The sequence below is a fragment of the Bacillus rossius genome, chromosome 6 (genome assembly GCF_032445375.1).
Source record: "Bacillus rossius redtenbacheri isolate Brsri chromosome 6, Brsri_v3, whole genome shotgun sequence".
NCBI classification, from domain to species: Eukaryota; Metazoa; Arthropoda; class Insecta; order Phasmatodea; family Bacillidae; genus Bacillus; species Bacillus rossius.
The window spans coordinates 39,946,053-39,959,456 of NC_086334.1; the positions used below are offsets into that span (position 1 = coordinate 39,946,053).

General features: G+C 35.1%; 1 protein-coding gene across 3 annotated transcripts in view; it reads right to left on the reverse strand.

Annotated features, from left to right (window-relative positions):
• LOC134533074 (DAZ-associated protein 2-like) overlaps positions 1-6,360 on the reverse strand; it is a 28,478-nt gene extending 22,118 nt beyond the window's left edge. The window contains exon 1 of one of the 3 annotated variants that reach the window (XM_063370288.1): positions 6,199-6,360. In XM_063370288.1, the coding sequence (XP_063226358.1) occupies positions 6,199-6,214 (16 nt within the window). In that variant the 5' untranslated portion in view covers positions 6,215-6,360. The remainder of the gene's footprint in view (positions 1-6,198) is intronic. The other 2 variants (XM_063370287.1, XM_063370286.1) reach the window with 2 other exon arrangements.
• Positions 6,361-13,404: the final 7,044 nt, after the last annotated feature.

The following is a 13,404-nucleotide window of genomic DNA, read 5'->3' on the forward strand; positions in this document are numbered from 1 at the left end:
AAGGGACCTCCAAGATTAAAGAGGACTTTAAACTATTTAAGTGACTTGTTGCTCGTAATTTTAAGTCGCATCGAGTTGTTGGCATCTAATCCACAATCCTCACAAGTTTGACGTTAAGTGATCTTCGAAACTCCCCACCCCTTCCAAGTTCCCAACAGAGGTGGTTTCCTATACTTGATGACATTACATTGTGTGTGACTGTAATATTCAAATTAACACTTGGAAAATATCCAGTAAAACAATTATACATTTTACTAAAACATCTGTATTATAGATCACGTTAGTCTTGGAAATAAAATATTCATTTAACTTTCTTAAAAGACCTCAATGTGATTTTATTCCTTCCCTATTAGTGAAATGTATTACATATTTTGTGTCCTGTCAAAACATTGTCACAAATGAAGCCAACTTCTATTTCTGGACTTTAAATCATGCTAGAAGCTAAATTTTACTATCCAATTTGTTTAAATGTAATTTCCAAGCATTAGTCATACCCTGTTCAGGTATTATTGAAAGCTCACTTTTTATCATTCATTATCATTCACCACTTAAATCATTCACTGCTCACATATCATACTACTAGCACCATCAATTGATTTAATTTAAATGGGTTTTCCTGTAGCCTGACAAGTGAGCTAGATGGTGTGTTTGTTGCACTATGCATACTAACTTCTTTTTAGTCAGTGGTGAAGGGAACTTAATATATACATCAAAGGATACCCCAAAATTACATGTGTGGTTAAAATGAAAATAGTGCAAAAATAAATATTTTTTTTTAATCGTTACTCTTCTGGAAAAACAAAAATTAATAATTAGCTTATTTCATGTAGGAGCTACTTTCAAATGGTACATCATATGAAAGCACACACACACAAAGACAGACTAGTACAATAGTACAAGTGCACAGTTTCAATACCAAATTTAGGCCACTAGATCCAAGGTTAAAATATGTTGACAGTTTTGCAGCCCCAGTTTGAAATAGTGTTCTTCAAAAGGAATTAAAAATAGTTTTGCATCCTACATCTAAGTATAGTACAGTTTCAATGCAGGCTTTGCAAAATAAATGTGTGCAAGATGCCCTGTAAACATGCACTCTTACAATCTAGAAAATAATAAAATACTAGGAATTATAAGCCAGAGCTAAGAATTTTTCTCAGAAATTTAGCATTATAAAACTGTACAGCACAAAAAAAAATTAAATAAATTTAATTTCACTGGTGTCTACAGCCAACTCTTAAACAAACTGCCATTTCAAATCAAAACCAAATAATTCACTAAGAAAAATTCTGTCTCTGGAGCATGCGATAATTGATATCATGCAAGATGGTTGGCTTTGCCTGGTCTGAGTATCATACTTAGCATGCTACAACGCTAGCTACCATAATTAAACTAATTAAACAAAAAACCTAATTCATGCTCAAAATGCTATAAAATGTTTATGGCAAAATCATGAATTAAAAAAAAAAAACTGGCAAACGGTACAGTCAACGACCAGAACAACTGCAAATTCCGTTAGTAACAGAAAGTAGCTACACAACTGCCTGGTAAATGTTTGTAAAAATCTTGTTCCACAGACAGCGAAACTGCAACACATCTGGTCGGCAGAGACTCTTTAAATCTCCAGAAGAAATTTACTTTTAAATAATTTACAAGCAATGTACAATCGCCGATGTGATCTGCTGTTTTGCTGCCTCAAATCTCTGTACAGCTCATTAAGAGTGCCAAGTTAACACCACGGTGACATTTCGTATTTTTAAACCCATCAAAAAAACTACCGTACAGCAAAAATTTCTTGTAGAATGCAGGAATAGAGGGTATAAATGACACACAAATTCAATCTGCCAATATTTCAACATAATAATATATGTATTTTTTCATTGTTAAAATCATGTTAGAATGGTGTTCAATATTGAAAATAGTGCCAAAAAATGTAATTCTCTAATTTAGTTAACTCTCTGGCAAAGAATATATTTCTGTAACTAGAACTATTTACAGTTGCAACTGATAATTAGAGTTTGTGGCTACTACGAACAGTAACAAATAAAACAGAAGTTCACAAATACTTTATGTTTATTATTAAAAAAATTTTTTTTTAAAGGCTTTAGTGGCCAGCACTAAGGGATGAAAATATTTGTAGAACTTACAAGCTCATGAATTCAATCATCTTAAATTTATGAAGATACATGCATAACTGAAGATGATTGTCTAAAACAGTCATATGTAAAAAAATATATACATATACGCTAATTTTTTTTTAAATTGGAATCTAATGCAGTTATTTATGTGATGTACATTATAAATGATTAGTTTCTGAAAAAAAAAAAAATTATCATGTAGGTTATGGATAGCATTATTTTTATATTACAAAAATAGTCGCTTAATACTTGGTCTATTTTCTACCCTGCAGTTCACTTTGTGGCTGGGAAAGTTATATTAGCAGTGGTCCCTATGATAAAAAATGCATTTACATTGGGAGAAACTAAAAGCATGCAGATGTACCGGTCATACTTACTTTGCTCTTATTCTGGGAAACATAGTAGGGTAGATTTTAAAAAACCTACCATTTTTACATAATTTAATAATTTAACATTGAATTTTTTTTATAAAGTTATGGCATTTTCGAGTACAATATTTATCATCTACTTACATTGCAAAACATTGATTATTCATTACCTACTTTAATATTCAAATCCTAAAAAATTACCAAGTTTAATAATGCCCCTTAAAAAAAGAACTATATACCTATAATTTATTTTGGAAGCTAAGAAAAATATACTATCACTATTTATGATAGTTTCACTTAAAAATAATGAAGCATGTAACATACTAAAAAATTAAAACAATTCCAAATATATTTTAGTACCTTTACACTACTAGTCAAAATTTGAGCCACATGGCATTCCTTCTCTGCTTTCTTGCTATTTTCTAAAAATATAAAATTTTTTTAAGTTAAGTGACTGACTCCAACTGAAATTGGTTTATTATCCAGCAAAAGATGCAATCGTTAGTTACAACTGTTTTATTCCACATGATTTAAAATAACAAATCACATATTTAATTGTTATGTACGCATTATTTTAGATGTCATTTTTTTCCAAACCTACATGACCATTTTTTATTTAAAAAATTACAATATAAATTTTGTAATCTGTGAGTGAATGAAGATGAAAAATATTGATACTTCTCACAAAATCACTAACACCAAATGAACTCAACTTCAAACCCACAATAATCACAACTGATAAACAAGGAAAAAATATTGGCAGTTTGATTGAATCTCTGTTACTTCCTCGTCAACCCCAATTAAGAATGAGGGGGCACTTCAGCTGGTGATCGAGCTTATGACTGAAAAACTGCATAATTTTTTTATATAGAAATAGTTGAAGTAGCCAATTATAGATTGAACTAAATATGCTATAAATGCTACAATGATTTTATTTATTATGCTACAAAATACACTTGTTTTAAAAGGGTGCAATATATTTAATTTGTACTTTGAGGATGTTTATTTACAAAATTTTGGAGGCATCTAAATAACTTAGGCTTAACCACCTCAGAGTTACAAAATTTATCCTTCATTACCATGAGACAAAATTTTTTTTTTTAATGATTTTGATAAATTTCAATAAATATGTAGTGTACAGATTATTGTCAAAAAATTTTTAAAAATCTGAAATAACTTTCATTATATGCTCTTTTATGTCCTATTTTCATTACAGCCTGCGGAGATAAATTCCAAATACTTTAGGAGATATCGAATTTTTAATTTTCACATTTGAGCAATATTTGTTAAAAAAAAAATTAAAATTCTGAAAATATTTTTATTCTGTGCTCTTTAACTTCCTCTTTTCATTAAACCCGGCGGAGATAAGAAATTCCAAATACTTTAGGAGATAACGAATTTTTTAATTTTCATCCTGTGCACTCATGCGGCATGCAACATTGTTGCTTGTTTACAAGTATGATTTTTTTTTTTTCGCGACGAAGGTGAACGACTACATCATTTTCTACTAATGGCAAAGGAATTGTACCCGCCTCTAACTTGAGTGAGTTTTTAACGTTTCAAATTTTAATGTTTTATTGTTGCGCAAGTAATAAGTAAAAATAAAATTACGTGAGTTCCTACAGTTCATCCTTTGTCCCGGTTTGTTAGGTCAGGTCAGCTACATTATAAATACTTTAAAACTAAACAACCATTAAAATTAATTTTCTTATTTTTAATGTCTGTTCAGTTTCAAAGTATTTATAATGTAGCTGACCTGACCTAATCTACCTTTGTCCCGTTTTGTTAGGTCAGGTCAGTTACATTATAAATATTAAAACTATACAACAAGTAAAATTAATTGATATTATTTTTAATTTCCGTTTATTTTGAAGTATTTATAATGTAACTAACCTTACCTAATGGAAAATTTCTGTTATTTAGGCATTCACGCACACACGGCAAAATATAAAATGGCGTCGGTCGAATGATTGCATAGGTCTTGTATTACAAAATAAGAACGGCGATATCTCCGAAAGTAATTAGAATTTCTTATCTCCGCAGGCTGCAATGAAAAGAGGACGTAAAATAGCATACAATGAAAGTTATTTCAGATTTTTAAAAATTTTTTGACGATAATCCGTACACTAAATATTTACCTAAATTTCTAATGATGTTGCTTTTCCATAAAAAATGAAATATTTTTTTTTTTAACGCAACAGTAATTATTTTATGAGGAATAAATCTCAAAACCAATTAAGTTTTTTGGGTTACTGTAACTGAACAAGTGTCATCAATCTTTCTTCAATTTTCACACAAATTTGTAGTATTTTTAATATACCAAACCTAGATAACATGTAAAATAGAAAATATATAAAAAAAAAAATAATTAAAGGATTTTTTTTTTTTTATGCTAGATGACCACCCTCTTTCTTTGAACATTTTTGCACAAAATCTCATGTTAATAAATTTCTATAACATTTTTTTTATATTTGGAAAACTAAGTTGGTTCTTTCTGTTATATTTGGAAAACTAAGTTGGTTCTTGTCAAAATGTGTGTTCTCCAGAATTTTTTTTTTTTAAATTAACTATGAAATAGTTTAGGAAAAAAATCCTGACAAAATGACTTCAACTATTTATATACCATTTATGGTTACAGTTTAAATTTCAAAACCAAATGTTTCAAATGAAGCTTCCCAAAAAATTATACAAATTACAGTTTCATCTATTTTGATTTGACATCTTATGACAGTGCTTCCTACTACGTACTCTTATATTCATATAGGCTTAATAAGTTCAACTCTCAAATCATATGATTGAAATTTACTTATTGCCTTCTTTTCCTATTCCTGCATTCCACACATGCAAATAATTTTTTCACATATTTCAGACGTGAAAAAAAAAAAGACGTTTGCACTCCAATTTGCTACACTAAGGAGATATCTAGTGAAGAGGAATTATATAAAGACAAGCAGCCAGCCAGTTTTGAATAAACACGTAGTAAGAAAGAATACGTTTTTTTGTGTGTTTAAATACGCTGCCACTTTTTCTAGAACAGGCCAACGAGTATATCCCCGCCAAGATACATCCAACAACAGGAAAGCTGCAAGGAATAATTATACAATGTTTACCCTGGACAAACAGATTTTTGTTACAAATGCATTATAATCTCAGTCAAGACGACATCTCAGGGTGACAAATTTATTCCTTCTTTTCATAAGTTCACGATTGCAGTCCTGTGAAATAAAAACACAACAAAAAGCAGCACCAATAATATTTGAAATCCAATGATTATTCTTTATTATATTGTACACAACTTTTTCAAAAATAATGCCACTATTTCACTTAACACATCTGGCACTCATTAGAAATGGTTTTGAAAACTCTTAATCAATTTCAATGAATAAGTTAAGCTCCATTAGGCCATTTGACAGATTAACAAGGAGCCATCTTGTTTACCCAAAGTATTGATTACCTCATCCAACACTGCTAAAGTCCCGAAAAGCAACCTCTGCGAAAGGATTAAACCTAAAACCATACTATTTTAGTGACTCGATATCAAATTTCGAATAATAAAATTGAATAATTTATATCTAAACGACCCAACAGGGCGTTACAAAGTTGTGTGACGCACCTACGTAGAACATATCACATATTGAAAAAACGACCAAACTATAAGTAAAAGTACAGAAAATAACATTTTTAGTATCGCTTACCTTTCTTATCTGACATAGTTAAGAGAATTTAATAAGTTAAATTACAACAAATGAGCATTAACTACTTTTTCACCAGGTACTCAATGGCTGCTCTGAAAAGACAAAACTTCGATAATAAGGTCCAAAGATACTGTGAACGAAGAGTAACAACGGTTAAAAATTAAGAAGGTTTCAGTTAAGCCAAAATAACAATATTTTAGTTATACTTTTCTCGGACATGGAGTGTGTCCCAAAGCAAAACTAGAAAACATTTTTGAATAATTCAATGTGCAATTTGACATTTGAATTTTACCCTGTAATTGCTCTTTCGGTCGGAAGCAAGGATTTCTCCCCTCATTCTACAGCCAACAATTTCTTTGATTTGATTTTATATAAACATGCAATTAGGCTTCACTTTTAACAAATTCTTGACACCTCCTGCTTAAAGCCTTCCCGCCTCACACATCTAGAATCTTCCCCCCAAGCCTATTGCATTATCAACCAGTCCTTAGCAGGAATACTTGATTTACTCTTTCCGTTCGTCTACATTCCTTCTGGATATTTCACTCATAATCCATCCTCCTTGTAAAACAACCTTTCTTCAACCTACCTCCCAGCTTTCCATACCACTAAAATGCTTCACCAAAATTTCTACTTTCCTCTTTCTTTGTATTCTGTCCCACCCCAGCTCTTTCATCATTACAAGTGACCTATATATCTCCTCGATTTCCTTCTACAACCACATAATCATCGCCCATCTAGCCGCTCAGTGTTTTACCCCTTTCAGCTTACTTTAGCATATTTAATCATTGACCTCAGCAAAATTAAATACACCTTCTCCTTTACTCATCATCCTGTCCCATTATGTCTCCTAGCAAACCGCCCCAGACCCTCCTCCCCTTCTTTAATACCTGCTGCACCTGCTTGTCCTAATGTATGTCACACCATAGGGTTCCTACAATCGACCAACCATCCAACTTTCCAAGTCCTCCAGCAGGTGTACCACTGACCCCAGGGATTCATATTTCACGCATACATCCGCAAACAAACTCAGTCTACTGTCCAATTTACCTCAAAAAATCATTTATCATAGGGAAGAACAGCAGGAGCCCCATAACACTCCCCTCTTCAAAACATTCCTTTCCCCCTCACCGGCTGTTTCCTATCCCCTAGAAAGTCTCCTTTCCAATTCACAACCCTGCTTTCCTCTATTAACCAATCCACCTTATTTATCACCTTCTTGTGTGGCACTCTATCGAACACCTTCCAGTATTCAATAAAAATTGTGTATACCTGCTTACCTTCGTACACCACCTACATAAAGACCTTTAGCAAACCAGCCATCTGCATTTAACAGGGAAAACCATTCTAAAGCCTTGCTACTCTCATCCATCGATACCAACTCCTCAATTTTTCCTACCATAGACCTCACATTCACGAGTGTTTATTCTTCTATGCTCCCAAAGGACAGAGATGGGCAAAAAGTTCAGTTTCACCAATATATTTGAACTAGGGAGATTCGGACCATCATCCACAATACACATGATGTTAGAGGGTCACATGGGCCAATCAGTGATCAGTGTCCTAGGACCCAGTTTAGGACTGACGTCGTCCGACCGAAGGCCACCCTAAAGCCCGACCTGCAAACGCCAGTATCCGACTCCGCTAACTGAATGCACCCCCAGCCATTGCCCACCCGAGTCAGATGACCACCTGGGGACAAAGGTAGAATAAACGCCCATAACTTAATCGACCAGACAACCCTAGTCCCGTACATTGTAAATTCAACAGACATTAATGATCACATCACTTTTAATTAACAACCTCGTGCAAGGGAAGTGCGATGTAGGAGTGCCCGGGTCTCTTACATGGTTTTTTTAGTAGTACAGTTGTGAGTGCTCCCCTTGCGGCCTTCAGCCTAATTTCAATAACGTAGTGTGTAACTTAATTAACACCGCCCCAAATTTCCATGTATCATTCGCCACTGGAGCAGTCATCAAGCACCGAACAGCAAGGGCGCCCATCTGATAATTTGTAGGGGGGGGCCAGACTTAGGGATCGTCCATTAATCACGTGAGGCTCGAAAAGGGGGGGGGGGGGTGTCGGGAAAAATCACGAAATATCACAATGTGGGAGGGGGGGGGGGTGTAGAGAGATATCACGTGTATTTATTTTTTCGCGCGATTTCTACTAAACCGAAAAGCGACGCGTGACCTTGACTCGCCGTAGCCAGGCAACAATATCCCCGCCCGCCGCAACATGAACCACCCGGCACGCTTGCCAGTCGCCAGTAAGACTGTGATTTTGGCGCCGAATACATGCGTAAATCACATATAAGCCTTTCCTTTATTATTTTTATGCCAGTGAGAATAAACCTGCAACCTTAATGTGTGTCTGGACATTTTTATCACTGTGCTTAATTTTAACACTTTTACAGCGTCTTGGGTACACGGATATCAAGAATAAAATCCTTCAACTAATTGCTCTCTTTACCCATAAATAAATATCGCGTACAAATTAAATTAAAATAATTATAAAGTTTAAAACGTGTTGGTCAAAAGATTCAACTTTGGGAGAGAAACGATTTAAATATGTTATCACAGTCAGAAAACAGTTGTTTTTATATGTAACACCTGAACTACGCTTATAATTATAGTCAAAAATTGTTTCACAATTAAATGAATATTACTATGTTTCGATATGAATCATAATTGCTTATCATTTAGAATTAGCACAGATGGATTCAGTAGTCGAGGACTATAAGTTTATTTAGTGATAGAAAAGCGCAGAAAAAATTAGTTTATTATTTAACTAGACAATTTAACCAAACAGTATTTAGAGGTTAAGGAATTAATTGACACCAAAACCAATGAAAATAATCGAAAATTTCTAAATGCTGACATAACTCATGTCAGCTTTCCACAGAAGAGTTTAGTTCGGCGCAATTAATCCACACAAAACAACTGGACACTATGTCGACGCGTATTTTAAGAATATAAGAAGATCCACATCACAGTATAATTTTTTTTTTTCCCCATTTGTGGTGCGGGCCCATAGGCTACAGCCTAGATAGCCTGCGCGTAAATACGGCCCTAATAAACCCTTAAATAACATGTTCATTACTTAACTTCAGAATTAAGAGTACATTAGAACCTCGATTTTACGGAGCCCGGACTCAACGAAGCCGCGATTTCACGAATACATTTTTCAGGAACCATCTAAAATTCGGAAAATTTGACACCAACATTTATTTAATAAAAAATTAAAAAACACTACGAAAACATATAAAAATATTAATTTTAATGCACAGCGTATTCATATTTTTAAGCTAATACAACATCCATTTACCGTTAGTGAATATTGTATACGTTATTGCGTCATCAAACTCAAAATCGAAAAGAAAAAATGGACTAGGTACACTATTTGTCGCATAGTTCGAAATTTCTTCGATTGAAAAATTATGTCAAGGCCGTAAAAATATTTATTTTACCGCAAATGAACTATACTCAACATTCCTTACCCATTCCAACATTTCCAGCTCGTGAGCATAGCAACTGAGCTTGAAACCTTGTGAAGCGTGAGAGAAAGAAACGATATTGAGTAGCTACTTCCTCTCCTTTCCGCTAATATCCAGCAACCCATGTCATTAGGCATTTTCTTGACATGTGTCGCATTCATTACCTTCGCTGCATCGGTTTGCCAGTAAAAAAACCGCTCAAAAATGGTATAAGTGACGCAGCAAGTAGACGTGACGAGCGGTTTTTTAACTAAGCTTTTTTTTAACTTACTATACAAACAAATAATTCCCTATGGCTATCACAAATTCAAGGTATGCTCGCACTAAAATGTACTGTGTTTTTAATGAATGTCTGTCGTTACAGAGCAGCGTTTTTCTTCACCAAATAAGACTATGATTAGAGACCGTAAAAATTCGCGAATTCCTTTCGAGACAGGCTGGAATCCAAACTCGTTTAGCTTAATGCTGCGTCAGTGATTGGACCGCAATTTACCTGAAGGACTCTGAGCCAATGGCAAACACTCAACAAAAGAAGTATCGAATCATAAGAATCGCAATAAACAGGTGTCCCGAGTCGGTAGCCAATAGCCAGGTGATATTTGCCCGAGTACATAGAGAATCGTGGAGTCTATCCTAGTGGTCATTGAAACCGCGAATTTTTCCAATCCCTACCTATGATCACTTTTATGAAACAGTACAGGTGTACACTGAACTGTGTGCTTGTTCTCCTCGATTATGTTACTAAAAGTGCGTTCATTAATATTTTTCAAGCCGATCTGTTAAAGATTAACTGATAAATATGATAAGGTAAAGTCCATAAAAATGCAAGGCAGGGAATTCTTCCAGCTCATCAACCCTACCCTGGATAGTCTCGTCTGTGTTCAGTCGTCTCTGGCAAGGAGTGGACAAGTTTGCAAACTCAAATATAAATTTATTTTAGTAGCACGCGTCTTACGAAAAGGAAAGATATCCAAGAAAGGCATGTCGGACAACCTACTGTCACCACACAAAAGTTAACATGATGCAATGCGTGGTGCAACTGTGTTTAGTCGCTGTGATGTCACTTTTATATCACTCGTGCAATGAGGCAAGTTGTGGAATGTTAAAAAAAAATAAGGGGAACGCAGGGGAGGGCAGAGGGCAGACGGCAGTCATTGTTTTTACTATTTAATATTATATATATTCCGTTAAATAAATTATAACATGTATCTTCACGGGATGGGGTGTTTAAAATTTTATGAAGATAACGATTTTACGAATGCAATCCAAGCGACCGTGAGCGTACGTAAAATCGAGATTCCAGTGTAAATTGCTTCCGAGTCTACTGAAGGTAGCGGAATCCTTATTCCTTTAAACACTTTTGAAGGGAAAAAGTGGTTTTCCTCTAAATTCAAAATTCCAAAATAAATTTTACGTTGTAGACTTTTCTGAACAATAATTCTTATTTGAGTAACTTTAAAGGTGTTAGCTTACCTTAAAAATTGTGAATATTCTGAGCGGATGTGACGAATGAGGAAAACTAAGAAACACTACATAATAACAATAGTTTTTATCTTTACACTTTTCACTGATTTATTTACACTTAAGTTATTTATACTGACTGAATACACTAAAATAAATCTAGACCAGATGCAGAAAAATGTAGATCTAAAGACTATTGAAAAATCTCTGTTTTGAGAAGTTATTTGTGAACATTCACATTATTATGACGAAAAAGTAGCAAAACATTTTGCCGTCTACAAGCACATGTCAACTGTCGCGTCGTCTAACTCTGACTTGTCTAAATCTGTTGTGTTGTGTTATCGCGTGAGCTTGGGCGGGATTACGAAGGGGAATGACTCGCCACGGGCGTTGCGCTTGAACAGCGTTTTCTCCCTGTACACAACACCTTATATCGCAGCAGCAGAAACTAATGCTTGAACTAACATAAAAAATGAAGTAGACGTGTAAAAAACGATATACAATAATATCTTCGTGTTGAACCATTTCTACATAATACCGAATTTAAATAATTTTCTTTAAAGTAAAACACCTGACTACACTATATATTTTTCCTTCCCTGAAAACTAGGGGGGGGCCACGGCCCCCCCTGCCCCCGGGTATGGGCGCCCTTGCCGAACAGTCTCCAGTGTGACTCAGATTATACAAACTTATTTCATATAAAATTGATAAATCTAATTTCCAAAACATATATATGTATTAGGTTAATTGCTAATTTTTAATGTGTGAATTTAGAGCCACTTACATTTTGTTATTAATATAATATTTTACGAATAACGGAACTTTAGAAACCTTGGCGCGAGAGGATGCTCACCCCTCCTCTCGCGCCAGGGCCAGGCGCCAGTACCGAGCGACTCGCGGACCGGGACGGACGCGCGTCCCACGGGGAGCCATCAACCATAGTCGACACCGAATTAATTCTGGTAAATATAGTCACGCACCAAAACCTTTTTTTAATCAACTCCCTGTGTGCGCCCAGTCCTTTTACGGTGTAGGGCCTATCCCAGCAGCGTAAACATCACACTCCTCGCACAACGCATTATGCGGGGCAGTGCAATATACGGCACGGGCCAACTCCCGCAATAACAGACTTTCAGTTAACTGCCGAAGTGCACAGGCACTGGCCATATCTAATAGAAGACTTTAATTTATTTCATAGCGAGCCGCGGTCCACACAGGTGGGCCCGCGCATCGCCGTTCGCAAATTACGGGATTGGCCGACTCCAATCAAACTCCCCCCCTCAACATCGACTGGCTTGAGAACTTAATTTTAGGTACGGCGCGTCAGAGCACCCAGTGTAATCATATTGTACTTTGTATATGGAAATAGTGTAACTGTAACCGCAAGTGTAATTGCCAACGTTAAATGAACGTTCACCCCGCACACTCTGTGCACGACGTGTATACGACAGTGCAAAACAGACTCGTGTACGTTATTTGTGGAACCTCCCCAACCCAGTTAGGGATCAGCGTGCTATGCTGTGTATGGCCAGTAGTGCAGCAGTAATTAGGGATCCCTAACAAAACGACCACCACCACCGTTCCTAGTGGGCCACGCAGGGGCATTCGTACCCAACGACCCACCTCGTGGTTAACCACCGAGAAAGCCTGGCGCCCTCCTGGACAAGTTTCACGTAATAAAACAGCTTTCTCGCTAGGACCCCGCCGGATATCAAACTCTATAACCCGGGCGATGGCAGGACATTGCAATTGTAGATGGGCCATTATATTTTTGCTCATGCGTGCTGGTTTGTGGGTAATGTTGGTCACTATCGACTAATTTCAACTATCGAATAAGCAATCATTATTCGTACTATACTATAAAATAATTATTCGATAGTTTTGATCCAATAACTTTTCATTCGCTGAAAGCTGCAACAGTCTTATTTGTGACGACTGAATTTGTCAGAGTAACTAAAAAGCGTTACTACAGTTATTATTCAACATGTAAAAATATGACTTTTAAAAATACAAATTGTTAAACCATAATTACCGGCTCAGTGTTTACGTAAGGAAAATTACACAGTACAATGTATATCTTGATAATTGTGTCGACTATAATAATAGTAATCGAGTTTTGAAATGGTCTAATTGTTTTTTTTTTTTTTTTTTTAAATAAATTCTACAAACAAAATATTAACAGCTGAAAGTAATACAAATATTTTGTTTATAATAAACTATAAATTCCATAATTGCTGTGGTTAAAATAA